Consider the following 23,926-nt stretch of genomic DNA (forward strand, 5'->3'; position numbering starts at 1 on the left):
TATATATATATAGAGAGAGAGAGAGAGAGAGAGAGAGAGAGAGAGAGAGATTACTTGCAAACAAAAATAATGTTTCGAAAATACTATATACAGGGTTCTAAATTAACTTCTGCCAATCCACCATCAAATGCGAGTAAAAATTCATTTTGGCGGTTGTTGATATAAGCGTACTCGTTTGGCACACAAGTAATTGCACATCCACGACACTCGGTGGCAGTGATGCTGTCATTGTCAGAATGTACACAGGGAGCATCAGCCCTAAGGTGTTGTTGTTTTTTTTTTTTGTTTGTTTGTTTTGTTTTTTTGCCCTAGCATGCATACACACAGTACAGATCAGAGGCAATGAAGTGCAGTAAACAAACCCTTAAGAGATACCGTGGATAATATTTAACAGGAATGAAAGGAAAGCCAGAGAGCGATTAAAAAAAAACAATGAGAATGAGCCTTTCAGAGGTTTGGTATGATAGAGTAGCATGTGATGTCTGCGTGTCAGTAAGAGAATGTTAGCTCAGATCAACAGCAACTCCTGCGTGAATGTGTTTGTGTTCTCCTTGACGTTCAATAAATGTCTGAAAAATGCATCAACGTCTATGGCTCGCCTTTCCCAGATGTGAGGACAATACAGTAAGTAAGTAGATTGTAAAAACACATAGAGGTCGTGTCTCACTGAGCGGCTAAAATTTACAAGTGTGCGCATGCCGCTAATGTTTTATTTATTTATTTATTTTTTGGGTCAGACGTTCACCAAACATTCCCAAACATTTGTAATAGTTTCTTATCACCGTCAAATTTTTAACATGTTCAATATTTCTTTGCAACAAGAAAAACTGTTTGAGACCAATAAAATTGTTGCAGAATGACTTTGCGACCTTGAACGAACCCTGACGAAAAAAAACAACACTCGCTAGGTGCGCACACACTTGCAAACTTTCGACGCTCAGTGAGATGTGACCTTAAACGAGATAGAAGGCATTGGAATGATGAACTGCAATATAGCAGCAGAACACTGCAAAGCAAAGTTGCCCATTGGGGTGCATGAACCAAAAGTGGAAAGAGTCCTTAAAATCGTTTTTCTTTTTTTTTCCTTTCTCCATACCAGACATCATCCAGGGACCCCAAAATGCAGGCATGTGGTGGGGCACTTCTCGCACAGACAACTTGGATGGCGCGAAGGGCCCTCACAGGTAAATGATGTCAGACGGTCAACGAGTTCATAGGAATTCGTGTCCATATGTGTGTTTAGTGCTTCCCTGTGTAAATGGAAAAGTTAGGTAATGGAGATACCCCCCCCCCCCCCCCCCCCCCCCCCCCGCGTGCCCTGCCTTAGGCGTCATGGCATACTGCCCATCTAGAAGAGTGGCTGACCTCCGACCTTATGTCTAGCCACAGGCTCAAGTCTGCCAAGGTCAAGCCGGGTGGCTTTCAAGGGCCTAACATAGTTTGACATTTGAACCGGTTGCTGCTTTTGCTTAATGAAGAAACTCTTACGCCAAGGGTGTGTAATTTCCCCGCGACTCAGAGATCAGTCGGTCGGGAGGTGCGCGAAACCCGTTAAACTTGGAACATCTGCTCTCGGTTTCGGTCTTCGTCCATGCCCAATAAAACTCCCCGACATTCCCAGGTCATTTACGAGACGCCGCGGCCGCTTTAATCATGGCGCGGCGGCGTAACTCTGTCCACGCACAGGCGGGCGCTCTCGGGTCCCGTCCCAACACGCTCGCTATTATGCGGTCACGCAAGAAACTCCCCATGGAAATTTTGGAATCTTTCCCATTGTTCCTCAAGGAAAGGGGGGCTTTCATATGGAAGTGAGGAACGCCAGGAAATGACAAGCATTCTTTGTGGACTGTTTGAAAATAAACGGATGGCTCCTCGTTCTCCTTCTGACAATTAGACACAGACTTGAAACGAGGACACAATTAAAGACTTAACGCAGGAATGTTCCCGTTTTTCTGCGTGTAACGTGGAAGCTTGGACATCTCTATATTTTCTTCCTTTTTTTTTGTCCTTATTTTGCCTTATCTAACCCCAGCACCGACGGCCCCTCAGCCAAACCACCCCCCCGCCCCATGCCCTCCGGGTTCAAACAAGCCTCCTGCTTGAGCTCTGCTTTATGAGGTGTGACAGAGAGGTCTGTCTGCCCAGACTGCCTGTGCAGACTGGAAATGTAAAGCTTTACATCGGGGCTGGCTGCGGTCGCTTTGGTGAGGACTTAAACTCACTTCGCCCCTATACGGTCCCTCATGTACAGGAAGTGGCGCTGCACTGCTGAGTTGGCGTGAAAGTGTGTGAAAGGTTGGGGGCGGGGGGGTGCAGGATCCTAATTTCCCTCGCGCTTTCTACTTTTCTCAAATGACAGACAAAAAAACAGATGTTGGTGGTGGTGTTTTTTTTTTTTTTTTTAACAAAATCTAGACATCCGTTGGTTGTGATAGTTGTTTGGTTCCAGGTGCTCTTCGTTCCTTCTTCCTACTGGAGATGTAATAGCAGCTTGTATTCCTTCTAGCCGTCCAGTCTTGCCATACCAGAGGGTAAAACTCACACCTTACGCCCCACCCCCTTCCACGTCTCTTACGGTCCCGCTTCCTCCTCCTCCTACTTCTTCTTTTTTTTTTTTTTCCCCACCGTGGACGATGGTAGTTCCCAGGTATTTGACCAGTGTAGCATAGCCCAGAGGTTGCTTGTTCAGTCCTCCGGGTGACAAAGGCAGCGTGCCTCCAACAGAGGGATGAAAGGAAAAGGGGCTGTGCAGCCACTCCTTTTTACAATGGGAGACCTCCTTAGCGAGGATGTCAAGCAAATAACCTTTCTCTCTTTTTTTTTGTTTTTTTTAAACAACTTTTCAGAGGAGAAAGTGCACCGGCGTGTATACGAAGTAGTGTTTGCTCGCAAAGAGGACCAGATGTCGTTGACATCACTTTCAGAGCATATTCATTTCGCTTTTTCCTTACCCCTGGAGCAAGATTGAGTTATTGCTATCTTAATAAGGCAAAAGTTAACGAATGAAAGCAGTACACGGTGATATTGTGTCATTTTAAAATATATTTTAAAATAATTTAACATATTTAAAAATAATATTTTAAAATATGTTTAAAAATAAAGTCTTGGCAGTCATTGGTATTTCTTTTTTTTTTTTGGACTGATATTGTGACAATAAATTAAGTTAAAAATGAATTAGGCAATTGCGCTGGTAGTCTAACGATATGTATTCTATATTGAAAAGAATACAGAGGCTTCGTACACTATATGTTATATATTGAAACATGTCGATTAAAATGTAAGCGCTCAGTGACTTGTAAGGATGCTTTAATAAAATGATACTTTCATGCCAGTATTTCAGTCTTTATCTCGGGTAAAATTGTCCGTTAAAATCTGAAGTAATGCGGTAATTTCTGAGAAGATGCTGTATACAGTATATACACTAGAATGTTTTCAATAGTAATGCTAACAAGTACCAACTAAAATATTAAAGTTTATGTTTTCATCTACATACGTTTGTTTAATATGATGAGTAAAAATGCATTGAACCGAATTTGGCAAGAAAGTGGAAAATTTGGGGCATATTCGGCTTGGATCTGAATAAAGGCGCAGATCCCGGATTTATGTGTTTTGAATGCTTGGCCTTTTTTTCTCATTGGATAATGCCTGAATCTTAATTGCAGAACTCAGGCGTGGGCATCTGTGAAAGCGAAGTGAAGGTTTAATATAACTGTAGTTTACACTGTGATAGATGAGAGAAGATTTGAGTGTTAAGAGTCCCCATCAATCCATGCCCTACATTATCACATGCTCCCAGTTGAATTATGCACTCTGCACTGAGCTACTGGCGCTCAGCGGACTGTTATCATCTCATGTGGTGGTCAGGGGGAGGGAGCGGAAACCGCAGGAGTCTTTTTATGGCTCCAGCTCCAGAGACAACCTGTTCTCCGGCACCTCTCTGCTGGCACTTTTTTATGACATCATAAATTCTTCCATTTCCTCTGACCAACCCTAGATGGGCAGACATACCTGGTCAGTAATTGTCTGTCGGCCTCTCTCGTCTTGTCAACCTTCCCTCTCGCACCACCGACTTCCTCTGGCAACACATCATGGCGCCTGAAGGTTTCACAGTACTTTATCTGCATTCTGGATGCTTAAAAAAAAAAAAAAAACAGGTCAGCGACCTTTCTGCATGCATGTGCACACGGAACGCACAACAACATCCCACTCTCAGACTTGTTGATAACTTTTGTTTGTCCAAATCTTGGGGTGAGGAGCAGAAAAGGAAGGATTGTGGTGAAGAAAGAGATGCTTTTTGTGGGGTACGAGGGGGTTTCATGAAGAAGAAGAAGAAGCTCTCAGGAGCAGTCTATGTTCACATCCATCTGATGCATGGCTGAGTCTCCTCGGGGAGGCAGGAACAATACGCGCACCAGCACGACAACATTCCTCCGGGGTTAAAAAGGTCGTGGGTCACCCGGTGACCCCCACCCTGCCAATCAGTCCCAAGGCACCAGCGAGTCGTCTTTGTTTTTGGTTTGTGTCGTCGCACTTGTTGAGCACACTCCGCACCTTGTGTTACAATGTTTCCTTTTCTCTTTATTGGCAATTTTGCCCTCTTGTAATGTTCATTTGTCTCCTTAAGCATTTTTAACACTCTGACAAATTTTTTTTTAGTTGTGAGAGGCCTCACACAGGATGAGAAAAAAGTGGCATGTGTATACCTGCTGCTCTGATAGTTTGTCGTGTACTGGAGATTACCAACACTGCCCACAATATCAATTGTAGTACCAAGGCTGACCTTTGAGAGGCACTATGGAGTAATTCAAGTAGTGAAAAAAAATAAGTTGTTAAAGCAAACTGTCATCTTATCTTGTAACCAATGTGCTGGCAAAACTTCTCCCTTAACACACACTACACCACAGGAGAATCGCTCAGGACAGTCTTTTTACAGTGATTCTCAAACTGTAGTACCGGTACTTCTAATGATGTTTGTGGTAAACACTTTTTTTTAATTAGTACACTGCATTTGGGAAATACAGTTCAGTAGTATTAAAATTTTAAATATTATACATAAGAACCACTCTTTCAGAGACATCCGACAATCAGACCTTTGCTGACTGATCGGTAAAGAGAGGAAAAATGATGAAACAAGTTCTGATTGTCAGTATGTTTGTACCCCGCTTCAGTATTTAGGCTTTGTGTTTTCGTGCTATTAACCATTCATCCATCCATTTTCTGATCCGCTTATCCTCACGAGGGTCACGGGCGTGCTAGAGCATATTCCAGCTGTCTTCGAGCAGTAGGCGGGGGACACCCTGAACTGGTTGCCAGCCAATCGCAAGGCACATCGAGACGAACAACCTTTCACGCTCACAATCACACCTAAGCACAATTTAGAGTGTTCAATCAACCTGCCATGCATGTTTTTGGAATGTGTAAGGAAACCGGAGTACCCGGAGAAAACCCACCCTGGCACCGGGAGAACATGCAAACTCCACACAGGGGGGCCGGAGCTGGAATCGAACCCTGCACCTCTACGCTGTGAGGTTCGACGTGCTAAGCGGTCAACCACCGTGACAGCTTGTACTGTTAGTTTTACAATTTGATTGTGTTTTTTTTCTGGTCGTTTTTGTACTACAGGTCAGGTTAGAGTACGTCTTTGTGCAGGTTTGCCTGAGTGTGTGCAGCCAGAACTACATATGGAAAAAAAGAAAAAAAAACGGAGACTGTAATTACTGCACATACTTAGAATATTTAGGTCGCCTTTTATGAAAACTGTGGCTTGTGTTCTATTTTCCCTGGGAGCAGCAGCACAACGCATTTAGTCAACGTCCCGCCTTTAAAGTGAAGCATATGCATGTGTAGGCATTTTGAGAGGGAGGTGGAGGGGGCTGTATGAGGCCCCCAGAGGCAATCCGGAGGTCTGGTAGTCATTAAGTGCAAATGTACAGTATATACTGGACATGCCGCTACATTAAAACCTCTCCCACTCCTGCGTCAGACCACCCCAGAGACAAACCATGGGCACCTCCTCCTTCCCACCCCCTCGTCGGTCGCTGGCTCACCCTCTCAGGAAGTGCATTTTGGGATTTCCGAAAAGATACTCCAGATATTTATCACCTTGTGCTCCGAGCACTTCAAATGAAAATCATTCATTTGTGAAATGCGGTGGAACTGCGAAAGTCAAATGCCTTTGGCTTGTCTAATAGAAACCACTCCTGTCACTTGAGCATGTTGTAGTTTCTTGGCACCAAAGTGCCACAGGATGGCACCAAATTTGCAAGCAAATTAGAGTGGATCGGCGAATCACAAATAGGTCGGGTAACACTGTACTCAGTGGTTAACTTCTATCCACGCTTGTGTAGAAGTTAGGAGTGTTTAAATCTTGTAACATTGCGATTTCATGAAGGTTTGACTCGTGCAACGTTATTTCTGTTGGAAAACTATCTTTGAAAATTAGGACAACTTTGAAGCAAAGCAGTGCTGCAATACGAATTATTTTCCACTGTATGTAAAAGGATTTGCCGACTTGCACATCGTTTGATTCCACTCCCACAGTCCTACCAGCGTTTTCTTTTTGCTAATTCTCACTTGTGTCCCCATTTCTTGCTGGATAGACGATTCTAATCCCCCTGAATTTTATCATCCATTTTAAATCTCCTCCCGGTCGAGGAAAGGAGAAGTTGCAAATGAAAGCCTATCTGGCTGCAGCTGCGGAAGCGCTCCTAAGATCGCTTATTGTTGGGAACAAAAAGAGCCTTTTTTTTTTTATTTTGTCTAGCAGCTGACGCCTCTTCCCACCCACTTCTTCCCGAACCGCTTTTGTCGCTCGCCTGGAGTGGCTTGCCTGGGGAAGAGAGGAAAGTTTCCTGGTGCCACACTTGACAGACGAGTATTACTCGAGGAAGTTACATGGTGGTTTGCTAGGCTGTGGCAGGAGTGGCCCACCTGCTCACCATATGGTGCAGTTATCTGCCATTTCAATGTGGCATTTAAGTGTGTGTGTGTGTGTGTGTGTGTGTGTGTGTGTGTGTGTGTGTGTGTGTGTGTGTGTGTGTGTGTAGAGATCGATAGAGAGAATCGTTCCTTCAAGTGGTGATCCTACAACAGGCAACAAAATTAGAAACTTGCCGTTCAACCTAACGTGAGCCCGAAGTGGCTTTTCGACCTTCCCAAACCTTTGTTTTAATCGATCACTCACGGGCACATTTGCAATGTGTCGTGAAAGGCACGTCCATGCTCCAACAGGCAGGTCTGCGCACCAGCCTCCTCTTTCAAGACTTTCTCTTTCACCAAAGCCATCGGACCATGAAGTGGTGTCCAGAAACAAGCTCATTGGGCCTGACCTCAAGAGACTCTTGTACACTCTCTTTAGCTACTACCAACACAAGATCTCTCTTGAACTCTTGACAGGAGGCTTAGCATAGATTTCAAATTGGAACGACTTGGCCGAAAGCCCCTTGGAATGATCTGGATGATCTCCGCAAGACGAACAGTGGATGCTCTTTTACTGCCGCCTCCCCTGCTGGACTACATTTCGACATGAAGTTCGGCCCTTGAAGCTTTTTCGCCAAGTCTCAAGGGGAAGTTAAGATGTTTCACGCTAAAAGCTGATGTTGCCGCGGATAAAAACCTGTCACGGCTACGTTCGACAAAGTCATGCGAAAGGCGTGGTTGTTCATTGACCGTATGCCGTAAAGGGACACAATATCGCTCTGCGCGCGTGTGCCACCTCTAAACAACGTTCATCGAAAATTAGTAGTCACGTTTTTTGAATCATCCCGCTCATTTCTATACAGACCAATCAATTCAGAAAGGACAACAATACCTTTCGCCTTTGTGCTTTCGTGTCTGGTGGCGGTCAGGAAAACCTTTCATCTGGCAGGCCGTTAGTGTTTGACACGAATGTTTTATTTACTCTAAATGTAGCATCTTATAGGCTAATGTATTCCTTTGTCATATTAACAAAGGGATGGAGTGTGCACAAGCAGTAAGTCAAAGAGCCAATTGTCTCTCCTTTATGGCTTTCTGAATTATAGCTGCAATAACGTGATACATTTCTCATCCGTGGGGCGGAGAGCATGTTGGCGCTGTGGGCTGACATTTGCCGCCCCCCGCCACCACCACCCCCACACATTGACATCACCAACCTAAGCCGATAAAAAAGGGGGGTGAACAAATGTTCATAGATGCGCATTGGGCACCCTGACGTCAGCCCCCGGGCCGGCGCGGCGCGGTGGGGTGACACTGCTGATAGTTGTTCCCCCCGGCGCAAAAGCCCGCTTGTGACAATAGGAGCTCTCAACGAATGAAAGGCCAGGCTGCCCAGCAGGACATGGCATCATTGTTCCTCAGTTTATGTGTCCATAAGAACCATGACAACCTCGAATATTATTCCAAACAATGTCGCGCCTGATGTCGTTTACAGAATATGTTTTGGGGGGACTTTCCGATGAAAATGACAATGATGTATGATGATTTTGATCATTTCCAGTCTCCATTCACACAACAAACATTGACGATTTTCATTTGTTCGTACTGTATTTTACCAATTACTTTGCCAATGGTCGTTACAGATTTTTGACCGTATTGGTGGAGTGTGACCATTTTTCACTTTCTCTGAATGTTCCTAGCTCTTGCTTCCGTGCCAGATCAATGCTGCCCGACGAGTGACGCCGCAGCCACTCATGGATGTTGACTCACTTCCCATAGCCGAAAATGTTTTCACATCAAGACGTTGTTAATCAACACTGAGTTCCACACAATACAAATTCTTATCCACCAATGAATCGATTTCTATGCCAATCCCCAGTGTGAACAATAACATCATTTTGCAGTGTTAAAGTTGCACTGTTTAACCCCCCCCCCCCACACACACACATACAACCATTACAGAGAATAATTCATGAATTATTAACGTAAAAAAAATCTGACTCATTGGTAATCCATGAGGCAATCGTCTCACAATCGCTCATCATGCCGTTTTGAGTAGCTTGACAAAAAAATAGTCTCTTGTTGTTTTCAAGGTCCATTCAGTTTAGTCATTCGGCTTTTTCCTGAGCCAATTTCTATAAAATACAACAGATATTCAATATTACCAACCGGTTAAAGTTGGAGTCCAATTTATTGCCAATCCGAGTTGTTTGTTAGGCCATGATGGAAGTGGGCACTCTATAAATGTCAGTCATTGGACAGCAGTCGTTGCGCCACAATGAGCAATCACAAGCAGAGCGTGCGGCTGGCGTGGTGTTTAATCCAAAATTCCGTCATTTGCTGTCGTGCTTATCCTCATTAGGGTTGCGGGTGAGCTGGAGCCTATTCAGTTTGTCTTTGGGCTGTAGGCGGGGTACACCCTGAACCGGTTGCCAGCCAATCGCAGGACACATATAGACGAACGACCATTCGTGCTTACAATCACACATCGGGACAATTTAGAGTGTTCCATTCACCTGCCATGGATGTTTTTAGAATGTGGGAGGAAACCGGAGTACCCAGAGAAAACCCACGCAAGCATGGGGTGGAATCAAACCCTCCACCTCTGCACTCTGAGGCGGACATGCTATCCAATCGACCAGTGTGCCGCCCTCAATGTAAATCAAATAAACAATTCAGGGTAAACACAGGCTTCTTTCTTTTGTGTTTTTCAGTTGTCATCCGGGATTGCACTGAAGATGAAAATGGAGACCTGACAGAGCTCTGATCCAGGTGGTAATATGGTGGTGATGCAATACAGTGAATCCCAGTTTATCGCGAGGGAGACGTTCCATACCCACACGGAATTTGGTGAAAACCATAGAATTGTTTTAATCCCTCCCACATGCATTAAACACCTTTCAACTTGTTAAAACACACTTTTTAAAGCATATTCTTTTTAAAGCTCATTCTCACTTTCTCACACAGTTCCTCAAATAACCGGTAAAGCACATCTGGCTTGAAGCGGTTTATAAATTGCATTTAAGGTTGACTGTCAAACTGCCACATAATACAAAAGCCGATTAAACATTGAATAATTAAACATCAGAATATTCACCCAAACCACATAATTTCGTTTCACAAATGACCACTGTACTGTAGATCGTAAAACCCCACAAAAAAACAGTTGGTGACAAATCTTCAATGTTGCGGGGGAACACTGTAATGCAATAAAGCGTCTTCGTTTGTATTCCTGTTTAAGCGTGCATGAGTCATAACCCGCTCCTCCTCTGTGGTTGGAGCCACATCCTGTTCAGCGCCGCCGTCCCGCTTGCCTCGGAGAACATTCAACGCTGTCGGTGAGTTTGGTATGGATCGCATCGAAACCATCGACCGTTGACTGTGCCCTGAGGTTTGCCCCGACAACGTCAGCAAAGAGCGAAGAATGCCCTCCGGCCGTAACGGGCGGGCGAGTGGGCGCATGCAAATCCTGAAGCACGCACACCCTCTGCACCCCGAGCCCCCACCCTCCACCCCCCCGCACACACACAAGAGTCACCCTGTGGTTCCGACCTAAAAGGTCACAATCAACATTCATTGCTGTCGCTGGGTTGGACTGTGTAGAAAAGCTCACTGAACAATGAGTGCAACTGTGGCCCAGATCTGCCTTGACTCCAGTCTCGGCCAATCTTCCCAACCGGATGTGAAAGGCTGTGATTTCTTTCTTCATTACCTTCTCGTTTTTCACTTCTGTATTCTTCGACCGTGAGTCTCGGGGAGCAGGAGAAATAGCGACACAGATAGACTTCTGGCTGCTCGCTTGTCCTCATCCACCTCTCATCTAATTGGCGGTTCTGTGTGCAGCAAGGGGGAAGGAAGCGGAGTGAATGTGTAATCATCTGGAGCCTCTTCTCCTTCAGATGTTGCATCCCTCTCTTTTTTGTTCGCCTAATTATACAGTGCATTCGCTCAGCTCCATGCTAACTGCCTGTCTTACGTTGGCTGTAATGGACCGGAGGAACAAATAAACGCTAGAATTAGTCGAGTTTGTTAGATAGGCTTTCCGGTGTAGCTTTTAACGGGGTCATTTTGGACTTCACAATTGAGGACCTCCCGTTGTGTGTGTTTGACTTTCATGACACGGTTTCCTCTGGGTGTTGGCGCATGTGCGCGCGTAAACTAGGGTTTCTCGAACTTGTTCAGCTCATTACCATAACATTATACATTAGCTTACCATAAGTTTACATAGAGTAAAATAGATATCGTGACATAAAAAGTACCACTCCCTCGTTTTCTTTTAAACAAGTCATTCCATGTAAGTGTCCCTGTTTTGAAATAAAGTCACACCTACAACTCCCAGTTGTGAGTATTTTTATTTGTTCATGACTTCACAAATGGTACGTGCCCCCCCCCCCCTGTCATCTACCGAGCCATAACGTCCAAGGCCCGCTCTCGCCCGTCGCTCTGTATTATTCATCAAAAAGCACTCTGTGCGCTGGTGCAGAAGAGTGGAGGTGATGTAACCGTGGCTGTGAGCGTGCCTCCTGAGTCCTAACTGTCATTTGGGATGGATTCATGCGACGGGCGAAAAACGTTTGCGCAGCTTTGATGGCGGTGCCAGCAGCAAAGTACGGAACCAGGAGGCGGAGAGGGAGGATGAAGATGGTGTTATTATTTGACATATTCATAACAGCATATTCAAATTAGCATTAAATTTCTCACGCCACCTTTAGGATCATGAAAGGAAAATGCTGCTCAATTTTAAAGCAAAGTAATTACAAAAAATACATATTTCACGTGCACATTTTCACAGACGGCAATTGAAAGCTGACCCTTGTGTCTCTCCACTGCCATCTAGTGTTCATTTTCTTACACAACTGCGACGAAAATCATGAGATGAGGTCAAACTGAGATTGTTCCAGGTACACATATTTTATACTGAACACAGCAAATCACCTAAAATAATGTCACGAGCAGTACAAAGAAATAATAATAATTTCGTCCCAATTTACTGAGCTTGTTTAGTTGAACACTGCTGTATGAATGGCAACAGATGCATACCCATGCATGTACTTTCTGTCATCGAGTGGAAGAGTATTTGAAGTATGATGAAGTTTTTAGGTAGAAATTCAGTGCTGACATACATGTATCATGTAATGCCATTTCAGGTTTACATTTTTAAAAATTACAGTATATTAACATGATCATCAAAACAACCAACAAGAGGCCCGTTTAAACCAGAGTTGTTTGTTATTAATAATATAGTCATATATTTATAATAATTTTTATGTCTTCCCAATGTGATAAATATGTAGTAATGAGTGAATGAATACATTTATTTTACGTATTTAATCCTAATATATTATCAATATTTTACTGTATGCAGAGACGTTTTTTTCTTTGTTCAAAACGAATATTGCATGGCTGACAATAAAGAGAATCTTTAAAATCTTTACTTTTTAAAATGTTTCGAATGTATACACCGACAAAAATTATTGAAAAATAATTCTACTTTTATTTAAACCATATTTAAAAGGTAAAACGACGACCTCTTTCGATGTCTTTTGGCGGAACATGTCATAAACCACACCAACAGTAGGTGGCAGCGGTGTTGAACAGAACAGGAAGGATGCGCTTGAACGAACTGTCCGACCGGAAGTGATTTTATTTTCACACTTTTTGTTGACACTCAGTGATGTAACACGGCTCTTATGATTTAAGACAAATCACACATTGATGTACAATCTTGTGAAATACAACAGCTCCTAAATCATAACAAGATGAGTCTGTGTGGACATAGTGTATCATTTCCAGTGTACAGGCTAACACTAGTTAGCCGCTATGATGATATGACGACGAGGGAGAAGCTGCTCGAAGCAGGTGAGAATGAAAACAATCCGGTTTGCATTACTGCAGATGGGGCTAATGAAGACATCTAGCCTTTTTCACTCTCAATGGGCGGAATCGTTTAAAGCGCTGTACAAGAGTTATCGGTTTCGGACGACATTCCGTTGCTATGGCAGCGACGTAGCCCGATTGTGCAGGTAAATTGGAACACGTCGTCGTCTGTCACTAGTACGTGCTAATGCTTAGAATATGTAATTAAGTTGTAATTACAGTACCCCTTCTGTCACCTGTCATTGTAATGGAGGGGTTTGTGTGCACATTGCCATGACAGACTGGCGTGACGTAACTGATCGTGTGCGAATTAGCACTTTACACAAATCGTAAGTCATCAAATGCATATTTTGGCATTTACACTCAATAATAAATGTTAGTGAATACAAGCACACTTAGACTTTTGGAAGATGTAATGGAAGGGAAGCAGAAAGATGCAATTTCTGTTTTCATGGTGCATGATTGGCATTCAAGGCCCGCCAACAAAAAAGGATAGCTTCACCTCAGACGAAGATACTGTATTTGCAAAGCAGTGATTGTAATTTGTGGTTTATTTGTCCTATTTTACAAGTGAAATGGTATTGAAGGCGGTGATGGTTGAGAGGACTCAACATACAGCAGGTTGGAGCCATGAGGGCAGGAAAAAGGACAGAGTGTGGTGATGGAGGTGGTCTCTTCGAGGACCTGGACTTCCCCCCTGATGACTCCTCTCTGTTCTCTGACAGCTCCACGCCCATCTCCAGACTGCAGGGCCACATCATTTGGCTGCGTCCACAGGTTAGACCCAGTCCTTCACTGTCGTTATTGGCACCATTTATAAAAAGTTACTGACACATGTCGTGGTGCAACTTGATAAATTAGAACACTGTTAATTTCATTCAACTGAATTGTCAACTCAACTTTATTTATAAAGCACTTTAAAACAACCACATCGACGACATACATAGTGGTGGGCATAAGTAAAAATCAGACATACAGTATGAAAACAAAGACAGCTAAAACAACAGATCATTAAATGATAATAATATTCAGGAGATCTGCCAGTCACCAGTTGTATTCCCTGACAACATCCACCTGAGTCATGCCAAGCAAGGCTTGCTGGGAGACTGTTGGTTTCTGTGCGCTTGCTCTGTGCTGCTCAAGAACAGACACCTTTTGGACAAGGTACAGGAAACAATCCACAATTGTCATCCTAGTAATGCGGTAGGTTATTATTTAAATGCCTTCCTTTAATTTTTTCTGGAGGTCTTTCCTCCCCACCAGCCTTTGTGGAGTGACAGCAAGTACAGAGGATCTTTTCACTTTCACTTTTGGGAGAAAGGACACTGGACAGAGGTGACCATCGATGACCGCCTGCCTTGTGTTGATTCGGCTCTCTGCTTCTCACGCTGCCACGCCCCCTCTGCCTTCTGGGTGGCTCTGCTGGAGAAGGCCTACGCCAAGTAAGTCGCCAGGCAATTGGATTGTTCCTACTGATCCATTAAAACAGAAGTCCAGAAAAGATTGGCCCAATACGTTGACATATTATCGCAATAATATTGTACATGTAGAATTGCGTTACTTTGCGATTCACACAGTAAACCCATTTGTCCCCGTTCTCCATGCTTTTCAGACACCACGGCTCATATGAGCATCTGTGGGCCGGGCAGGTGTCTGAGGCCTTAGTGGACCTGACTGGGGGTCTTGCAGAGTGCTGGAGTTTGTCTCACTTTGGTTCAGAGGAGGAGGAGGAGGAGCAGCAGCAGCGCACACCAGAGGAGAACCACAATCGGGCCACGAGGAAAAGGCTTAAACTGGACTTCATATATACATTGAGAGCGACTTGTGCACTCAGTTGCTCCACTCAAAGCATCCCAGGAGGTGTGTTTTGTTTTGTTTTGTTTTGTTTTGTTTTGTGCATAAAAGCTACATTTTCATTGCATCGTCTTATGAGCCATGTCACTTGCTGTTAGGAGACAGCGTGCTGGGCCAGCACCATGCCATGGCTGTGATGGAGTGGCTGGACGTGAAGACGCTCGCAGGAAGCCCAGTGCGACTCTTCAGGGTCAGAAACCCCTGGGGGAGATGCTGCTGGGGAGGAGCCTGGACAGAGGGGTGAGGCTTTTTATTTGGTCACAAACACCACTGGTGCAGCGACAGGGCTAAATGACCATTTTATTTCTTAAAAAGGGGGAAATAATTTGAAGTGTTTGGGAAAATGTGAGTTGATCTTTTGTGTTGTTTTTTTTTTTGTTTGTTTTTTTGTTGTCAGTAGTGGTTGGGGGAAATAATTTGAAATGTTTGGGAAAATGTGAGTTGATCTTTTGTGTTGATTTTTTTTGTTTGTTTTTTTGTTGTCAGTAGTGGTTTTCAGCATCGTAAGTCTTCCTTGGACAGCAAGTCCGCAACAATAGCCGATGTTCTGTTCTTCGTCAGGCCATGCAGATGTTGAGACTGAATCAGGAAGTCACCACGTTGTGCGCTCTATTTTACCTGAATCACCACGAGACCATTGATAGAATTTGTAATTGCCAATGAATCAGCCCGTCTTCACGTACTCTTGCGTCATCTATTTCTTAAATATATGCAGCACTTGTATTGACTCTCATTGAACGATGCAGTGAGTACACAAACGATTATCAGTTAACAAGAGGATGGAATGTTTCTGACTGACAATCCGATATGCGCAATGGTTTTGTGCACGATTTGCTTTCGGTCAGAACCATTTGCTCAATCTTCCTCTCTCCGTGTAGTGGTGCGGGATGGCGGTCGCTCGATTCAGCCGATGCTCTGGACATCCAAGCCAAAGCGGCACAGGGGGACTTCTGGTTGGAGGAGTCTGAATTCCTGTCCCAGTTTGATGATGTCACAGTAGGCTACCCGATCAATGAGGAGGGACACCTGCAAAGTATCTACACTGGTAATTCTCTTGTTCAGTACAACAGTCCCCATTTGTACTTTGCAGGGTGTACCTTGACTTTTGTCATTGTTGTTGATTTGTTTTTGGGGTTGTACATGATTTTCAAGTCATTGTCTTCTGTTTTTATGTATGTTTAACCCAACGTCCCCACTTCATTGGAATTGAGTGTGTCTATAAAATGGAGTTAAGAACTTGATCACGCCAAAAAATTAAAACATCATTTCACTTGAGGATCTTCCCAATGATGTCTCAAACAGGAAACCCGCTGCCACACCGACACCACCTCGCTGGACGCTGGGTAAAGGGCCTCTCCTCCGGTGGGAGTCGAAACAGCAGCAGCTACGGCACCAACCCAAAGTTCTGGCTCAAGATGTGCGAGAACGGCGAGGTTGTCGTATCTCTGCTGCAGCACAGAAAGCCGAGACAACTTTCAGACGCGGCCCTCGAGGATGACGCAAGGCGTCGGCGCTACCAGGCCATTGCGCTACACATGTGGAAGGTTTGTGCCATCACGTGTTTTCAAGTGATCTGCGTGTAGCTTTGTGTCAACACTTTCTTCCCTCGCCAGGTGGAAAAGAAACGTTTTAATCTGAGCCGTACTTTGAACAAACCGCCATGTGCTTCTACTCACTGCCACGCACACCAGAGGGAGGTGGTGCTCCACGAGCGACTGGAGCCCGGACACTACCTTATGATCCCCAGCACCTACCAGCCAGGAGCAGAGGCCCGCTTCCTCATCAGGGTCTTCTCGTCCTCTACCTCATCCGTCAGGTAAGCACATCGCTAATGCTAAGATGCTGTCATTGGATTCGATTTTGAATTGATCTGTCATGAAAACGTGCCCTTCTTAGTGCCCTGAAGAGCCCAGCACCTCTCCTGCCATTAACTACAGACGGAGAGTGGGAGACCAATCACTTCCGGGGCTCGTGGGTGGAGGGAAGGTCTGCCGGAGGAAGCAGGAACTTCCCCTCCCACGCGCAGAACCCCTGCTTCCCATTTACGGTTTGCGACGAGCCAATTTTGCCGGGCCTCAACGTCAAGGTTAATCTACACCAGAGCCGTACCGAAACTGATCTGCTCCCCATCGGCTTCCATGTTTATAAGGTGATGATCCATTCAGTCATCTCAACATGACATTTAAGGCTGACTTGGATAACTTTCCGGATTTTTCCAGATACCGGCCGGGAAGCAAAGTCATTCCATCCCCAGTGAGGACCCCGTTGCCAGTTGTGTTCCCCACTGCTACACTCAGGATGTCAGCTTGTCCTGCACTCTTCCGCTTGGAGCTTACCTCATCGTACCATCCACATACCAGCCCAACTGCGCCGCAGACTTCACCATCAGCCTTGCGCGGCGAATACACAGGTTTGTGGTCACGCGTGACCCGACTCGTGAGTCCTTTCGCGATACGGATGAGATTTTTCTTTCAAAGTTTTTACTTCAGAATGCTAGGTAGTAGCGTCAACCTTCACAACAAGCACATCATGATCTGTTCTTTAAAAAAAAATAAATAAATAAAAAAAATGATGTTCACTTCAAGCTGTTTATTGCCAGCTGGTTTACTGGAACCTGCACCACTGTATTAATAAGAGTATAAGAGTGAACCTGTGTGTTTGTGTCTCCCTCAGGAGAGTCGTGAAAAGCCAAGAGAAGTTGGGAAGAGCCATTCAGGAGGTTAGTAAATGGTATTATCTTTGAATGGCAAAGCAGGGTATGCGCTCACCCATTTCTAATGTAACAATTTTTTTTAAACATGAGAGACCTTAGACGCGATGAGGAAAAAAAAATCTCAATGTGTATGCTTATCGTGTGTGTTGTACTCAAGATGACCAACAAAGCACACGATCAGAAGATGGCAGCAGTGAATAACGCATTAATAATGTGTGTGTGTGTGTGTGTGTGTTTTTTTGGGCTGCAGGTGTCTCACATCTCTATGATGCAAAGCTAGCCTTTAGCCTCGTGTTTGCTGCTTCACTGAGGTTGGCCGTATGATGAAAGGACTCCCCACTGATATTAATGTGTGTGCACATGTACGGCTACACATGTACGGCTACACATGTGCACTGTGACTTACTGGGAATGTGTGAGTTGGGGGGGTAGCGGTGTGGGGGGTGGTGGCGCTCCCCTTCATACCAAAATGCTCAGGCTCAGCGCCAATAGGCGGCGAGGCACTCATTGGCCATTAGGACATCAGAGGGGTTGTCGGTGGGCTGGGCTGCTAATGAACTATGACGGGACTGGCTGGTGTAAACAAACAGCCGCCATTGAAGAAAGCCGCCACCGCTGTTGCTCATTCAGTCACTGAGGCGGCCGTCGGACCAGAACAAAGGCTCCTCTCATGAAGGTCCTCACAGAAGCGCTGCGGGCAAGGGGTGAGGGGTTGGTCTGCAACGGCTGAGCCAACCAAACTGCACCGCGACACGACCGTGCCATACCAAGCCGGAGTGGTCTACCAATCCACCAGTGCCGGCCATATACACTCCATATTCAGCGTACACTGTGTGTGTGTCTGTGTGCGCGGCTGTGCTCAGAATCACTCCCTATCCGCTATATAGCGACTTGGGTATTTTGTAGTGCTGTTGGAATATGTTGTGAGTACAAGTCATCCCCTATAAAAGTGACCTCAATGTGTCCGACAGTGCATTGTGAAAAGTTGTGTCCAACTGATGGTCAGTTGAAAAGCAATATATCCCATGATGCATTGCGTCGAGACAGGAAAAGGCAGGGATGGACATAAAATGCTTTGTATGAAATTAATGCTGACATTAATCCATTACCATGTAATTATGCGAACCACAATAACGTAATTAACTGCGCATCAATGTAGTGTTTTGTTTTCAAACGGATGACGAGTGGACTGTGTCGTTTTCGTCATTTGAAAAGATGCAGGTATAACATAACGTAATAAATTGTTAAACGGTTTGTGCATCATGATAATTGAGTGGGTATTGTGTTGCTCACTCTCATGTTTGCGCTTTGCCCACCAGGGAAATGATAAGACCTACAGACATACTGTGCGTTGACACCGGTTTCTGACCAAAAGGCGTAAGCTTTTTGTGAAAAGAAACACGTCAAGCAGAGCAGTGACTAAAGCAATGCAAAGGGAATTTGGAATGAGTGAATGATTCTGAACATAGCTGCTGCAACCTAATCGCAACATAGTCCACTATCTAAACATCCCTATGTAGTGACGCTTTCACCTAGTAAATCATCCACACAGCACAACAGCACACTTCCAGATGTCTATATATGGTTACCAATGGCATGACCAGCCTTCAGCTCCCTTTTCCGTCCCCCCTCGGACCACCACTCCGACCCGAACGGAGCCTCCGAAGTGGCGGCGAGAACAGATGACGAGCAGCAGGATGCGAGGGATGAAACAAGGGATGCGGCACATCAGAGGAGGTCGGCCCGTGTGAAGAGGGTGCCAATTGGTTTTGTGTTGAGGCCGTGCGCGTTTGGCAGCGGGTTTGCCTCTTGCTCATCCACCATATCTGTCATAGAAAGGCCTTCTGATGATTGACTCACTGGATTACAGTGCCAAGCAGAAGGATAAAAGAAGAAGAGTTGTGTTGTACTGTTTTGTTTTTTGAAGATTTTGATTTGAAAGATCCATGTGAAAAATAAAAAGTTCATGAGGAGTTGCGTGTATGTTTTTCTGGCGCTGACTGCACACCTACCTCATGTCAACAGAATTATTTCACTTGTGACAATAAAGTGGTACGGATAATTGATGGCTGAATTAAATGCTGCTTTATTGTCAGAAAAAAAAAATAAAAGCCGCATGGCAGTATCAAGAAGTAAAAGGACATTCAAAATCTATACAGTATATGATTGGCACAACACTCAACACTGCTGCCTTGAAAATAACCCAAATTGGGTGACGTAGCGAACCCATCGCTGCCAATTTCACTTAATTTGTCTGAGAATTACCTGTTTACAACGAGTAATGCATTATTATTAGTAGTAGTAGTATCATGTGCTCGCGACTTATAGTTACACCAGAACAACTAAATTCTCTTCCACTAGATGGCAGAAGGTTAAGTGTCTTCTGGTCTGTCACTTACATTGCGCTTTTCTAGCCGTGGGACTCAAAAGCGCTTTACACTGCTTCTTCATTTACCAGCTGATGACGCAGCATCAGGAGCAACTTGGGGTTCAGTATCTTGCTCAAGGACACTTCGACAAGGTCGTAATGGCCGAGGATTGAACCCCCAACCCCCCTTGTATGAAGATCATGTTTTGGCGCAGAGGTCGGGAACTCCGGTTCCTCGAGAGCCCATTTCCTGCCTGTTTTGGATCTCTCCTTACTCCAACACACCTGATTCAATTGAAATGATCATCATTTCAGGCTTCAACATAGCTTTCTGATGAGCTGATCGTTTGTATCGGGTGTGTAGTAGAAGTAACGAAAGATCGAAAACAGGCACGATGTGGCTCTCGAGGAACCGGAGTTCCCTACCCCATATTAGTGAATGGACAACATTCCAGAAATACACTATTCGAATAACCATCGAGCTTCAGATACGCCACCGCTTTGAGTGAAGTGGGGAAAAATATCCTGCAATAATGGAACTGTCATGCCTTCGCATTTGGACGAGCAGTCCCACAGTCGCTGATGCATTTTCAACTATTTATTGTAAGGGATGAATACCTTAGTAGCGATTCAGACCTAAGTCCCACTCACTTTAGATTCTCTTTTATGTTTTTTATTTATTCATTAAACTGCTTTTTTTTTTTTTTTTTTTAAAGAAAAATCGTGGCTGTTTGCGGTGGGGGTGGAGTAACGGATCAAAGCTTTTCAATTCATTTCAAAGGAAAAAAATGTATTTCAATTACGAGCTATTGAGTTACGAAGGTGGTTACGCTACATTACACCGGACAAGTTAAACTCTGAAATCAAGGTACCTCTGGAACTTTAAATGAAGTGTTTCTAATTACTGTAACAATACAATAGTCCAAAATGATACGTACTCCAATGTACGTGGCATTCAATTCAACCTTGCACCATCACGACCGGCGAAGCCGGCAAACCATGCGCTTTGCATGTCCACGTCCACGCGCCTTGCGCGCCACCCTTCCTGCGGAACTCACTACTGGAGGCTGAGGTCGCCCTACGAGAAACTCCCTGTTGCAAAATAATGAACAACAAATTTGACGCGTGAGTACCTGGACATATCTGTGTGTATCGTCTGCAGCCATGGAGGTTCACACTTGGTGCTTGGAAGTAACTTTGATCGGAGTGTTGCGTGTAAAATGAGAGGCGTGTCTGTGGAAAAGCATGCTTTTGCGTGCAATGGTAACCAATAAACCCACGCGAGTGCGCGGTATCGTTTCACGCTACCGTTGGGAGGAATATCTTTGCACTGGATGCAATTATATGTCATATTATCTCAGGGAACTTTACATGTTGTTAGCTTTAGCTTTAGCTTAGCCCAGGAGGAAGCTCTAGGCCGCAAATCCACGGTGTGGTAGTTGTTGAATGGCTGGCGAAAGCGAGCGGAGGCTCGGTTTAAACTGATGCCCACTCCGGTATGGAACAACGAATGGAACGCTTGCAAAATGATGTGTGCTAACTGGTCGCGGATATTTACACTATTATATTTTCCACTTATGCACTCATTGTCGTAGTCACTTAGTGCTTAAAAATACTGTTTTGTACCATGTCATTGAAGAGAAGGAAGGGTTTTAGCTACCCAGTGTCCTTCTCTATGTTGACCACTGAGCCTACCAAAATAGGAGGTGCATGTGTCAAATCAAAAACCCGTAAGTGTCAAATGTACAGGTGTAGAAATGCAAGATGTGTCGGCTTCAAGGCATATTCCGGTGTTGCGTAATAATAGCGGCAGTAATTGACATTTAGCTCCTACCAATTATTCCAGTTTTTTTTTGTGTTACATTTGTCCCTTCCACGAACGCACAAGATGCATTTTTGATGTCCTCATTAAAGTCAGTAATGAATATTTTAGACCTTTTCCACAAAATTCATTGCCAAACTTGAATTTAACTTTTAAGGGTTTTACATTTGAACATATCTTTATTTGTTTTTAAACGTTTAATCGGGTGCTTTTTCTTTGTAGCTTTTGTGTCTAATACATTTTCATTGAATAATTACGGGTTTGTCCCCTGTTTTTAAACAGCTATTCTTCAAACTGCATCGTGTTACAATGACTTACGAAAATATCAAACATTTTAGACATAACACATTGGTCTTGGTTTTTGATCAACACTGAGCCCCGACTATATTATTGAATTTTAATGCCGGTCATTGTGGTGGTACTTGGATAGCTAATTAAGTATTAGGTGTTAAAAGTTAAACAACCACTGCTTTAGCATATTGCTATCAGCTGGATCATGTCAAATAATGACAGCTTTCTCTTGTGTAAATCAGTGAATCAAACACACCTTCAACCTGTACAATTCGGAGCCTGTATAACCAGTGCGAACACTTCTAAAGAGGTCTGACTATTGAATCTTTACACAGCGCTGTTTGGTAGGGAAAAATCTGGGTGTTTGCGTAACGGCGAGCCGCATTTGACTGTCACCTGCATCCCTTATGTTAGGCCTCGCCGTGTGAAGATTTGTTCGTAGACCCTGAAGTTATTTAGCAAGATAAAATGACATCACCCCAAAAAATGGGGAAGGCAAATCAGCGTGGAGCACAAAACAAGTCAAATGTGTGTTTCATTCATCTCCAGTCTGAAAGATGATGACAGCGGTGACCACGAACAGGACCAAGGCTCACCGAAAGACAGTGAGAAGGAAAAAAGTGAAGATGATGACAAGGAGCAGAACTCTACACGGAAAAAGGTGTCAATCTGTTGCCTGTTTTACACCAAGCTTTGGAACAATTGCTGCATCGGCGCACGAGCAGAGGAGAACTCCCTTGTCTTTCCAACCGCTTTATCTTCCTCTTCTTTTTTTTTTTTCCATAGATGGTGATCCCAGGGGTGGGTGAGCACCCTCTTCAGTACAACTACACGTTTTGGTACTCCAGGAGGAACCCGGGGAGGCCAGCCAGCACTCAGAGCTACGAGCAGAACATCAAACAGATCGGCAGCTTCGCTTCGGTATGTCACTTCTTCTGTCTGATGCTTCTTCGTGTCCAGCGGGTAATCAAAATGGACTTTTCCCAAATGCATGCCTCCTCTTTCCCTTGAGGGACTGACAAGAGTAATTAGCACAGGTCGCAGACGGCTGTTGTTCTCACACAGACATTAAAGGTTCAAATCATAATGGGTGGATGGAAATCAAAACTGCTGCACCAGGGGCGAAGCTTACGTGGTGGCCAGAGGTGGCCAAAACGTTTTATTTCTGTTGTCACACCTCTGTCCATGATGATGAAGGTACTTCTCCTTCCTGAATTTAACCCCCAAGGTGGAGCAGTTCTGGCGTTTCTACAGTCACATGATTCGACCAGGCGACCTAACGGGCCACAGTGACTTTCATCTCTTCAAAGAAGGCATCAAACCCATGTGGGAGGTGAGAGCGTCTTGGGTGTTTTATCTCGCGGTAGGGCTTCCAGTTAATTCTAAGCCGACTGTTTTGTGTGTCAAGGACGACGCCAACAAAATGGGCGGCAAGTGGATCATCCGTTTGCGGAAAGGCTTGGCGTCCCGCTGCTGGGAAAACCTCATCTTGGCCATGCTGGGCGAGCAGTTCATGGTTGGCGAGGAGATCTGCGGCGCCGTCGTGTCGGTCCGCTTTCAGGTAGTACAAACACATACATGACTGAAGGACTGAAGAAATTTGGCGTACCGTTCCACCCTGAGTAATAATACATTTGTGTCGTTGAACCACCCACAAGGGGCAACTACAGTATATTACAATGTTTTTTTCAATGCCTTGTTTGGTCATATGTCCATCCAGGAGGACATCATCTCCATTTGGAACAAAACAGCCAGCGACCAAGCCACCACGGCCCGCATCAGAGATACACTCCGGCGAGTCCTCAACCTGCCCCCCAACACCATCATGGAGTACAAGACACACACAGACAGCATTAAGTATGTATGTCTCCCATCATTTTTTATTACCTTTAACCACACGATCCGCCTCTGCATGCGCACTTTGTGCAACTCTTACTCATTTATGTTACGAAGGAATACGAAGCTTGTAGTCACCGATTCATTCCTCAAGTCAGTTATTGAGCAGTCTAATAAATGTGTCCAGAAACTTAAAAGTTGCATCTTGAAGTTGACATGTGTGTGGCGACGCCAAGTGGACAACAACAAT

General features: G+C 44.7%; 2 protein-coding genes and 1 long non-coding RNA gene across 5 annotated transcripts in view; all 3 read left to right on the top strand.

Annotated features, from left to right (window-relative positions):
* LOC109507413 (uncharacterized) overlaps positions 1–11,250 on the top strand; it is a 13,730-nt gene extending 2,480 nt beyond the window's left edge. The window contains exons 2-4 of one of the 2 annotated variants that reach the window (XR_002166461.1): positions 1,100–1,184; positions 9,630–9,765; positions 10,157–11,250. This is a non-coding gene — a long non-coding RNA (uncharacterized LOC109507413). Of the gene's footprint in view, positions 1–1,099; positions 1,185–9,629; positions 10,072–10,156 lie in introns of those variants that run through there. The other variant, XR_002166460.1, reaches the window with a different exon arrangement.
* Positions 11,251–12,526: 1,276 nt separating this feature from the next.
* On the top strand, positions 12,527–19,425 carry capn10 (calpain 10). Of its 2 annotated transcripts, none has more exons than XM_019856827.1 (13): positions 12,527–12,774; positions 13,364–13,569; positions 13,825–13,956; positions 14,038–14,234; positions 14,405–14,652; positions 14,745–14,886; positions 15,525–15,691; positions 15,949–16,190; positions 16,260–16,462; positions 16,543–16,795; positions 16,866–17,056; positions 17,320–17,365; positions 17,517–19,425. In XM_019856827.1, exons 2-13 carry the CDS (start codon positions 13,423–13,425, stop codon positions 17,637–17,639), a joined length of 2,091 nt encoding a protein of 696 aa, XP_019712386.1. In that variant the 5' UTR covers positions 12,527–12,774; positions 13,364–13,422; the 3' UTR covers positions 17,640–19,425. The 2 variants fall into 2 exon arrangements, with proteins under 2 accessions (XP_019712386.1, XP_019712387.1); XM_019856828.1 differs by having other exon boundaries at positions 12,528–12,774; positions 17,610–19,425.
* A 1,286-nt stretch (positions 19,426–20,711) lies between these two features.
* On the top strand, positions 20,712–23,923 carry eif4e2 (eukaryotic translation initiation factor 4E family member 2; the record flags this gene model as incomplete). The annotated part of the gene is made up of 6 exons (XM_019856650.1): positions 20,712–20,852; positions 22,390–22,501; positions 22,627–22,761; positions 23,069–23,173; positions 23,249–23,401; positions 23,561–23,923. Coding segments are annotated over exons 1-6 (888 nt in total), but the record flags the coding sequence as incomplete, so codon positions are not given.
* Positions 23,924–23,926: the final 3 nt, after the last annotated feature.

This window comes from Hippocampus comes, unplaced genomic scaffold (assembly GCF_001891065.2).
Source record: "Hippocampus comes isolate QL1 unplaced genomic scaffold, H_comes_QL1_v1.1 scaffold105, whole genome shotgun sequence".
In the NCBI taxonomy this organism is placed as follows: Eukaryota; Metazoa; Chordata; class Actinopteri; order Syngnathiformes; family Syngnathidae; genus Hippocampus; species Hippocampus comes.

Bases quoted from the DNA above. Each gene is read 5' to 3' on its own strand.
- capn10 (XM_019856827.1), top strand. From the start codon at position 13,423: ATGAGGGCAGGAAAAAGGACAGAGTGTGGTGATGGAGGTGGTCTCTTC. The intron at 15,692-15,948 runs GTAATTCTCTTG...TGTCTCAAACAG, and splicing joins CCTGCAAAGTATCTACACTG to GAAACCCGCTGCCACACCGA. The intron at 16,463-16,542 runs GTAAGCACATCG...TGCCCTTCTTAG, and splicing joins TCCTCTACCTCATCCGTCAG to TGCCCTGAAGAGCCCAGCAC.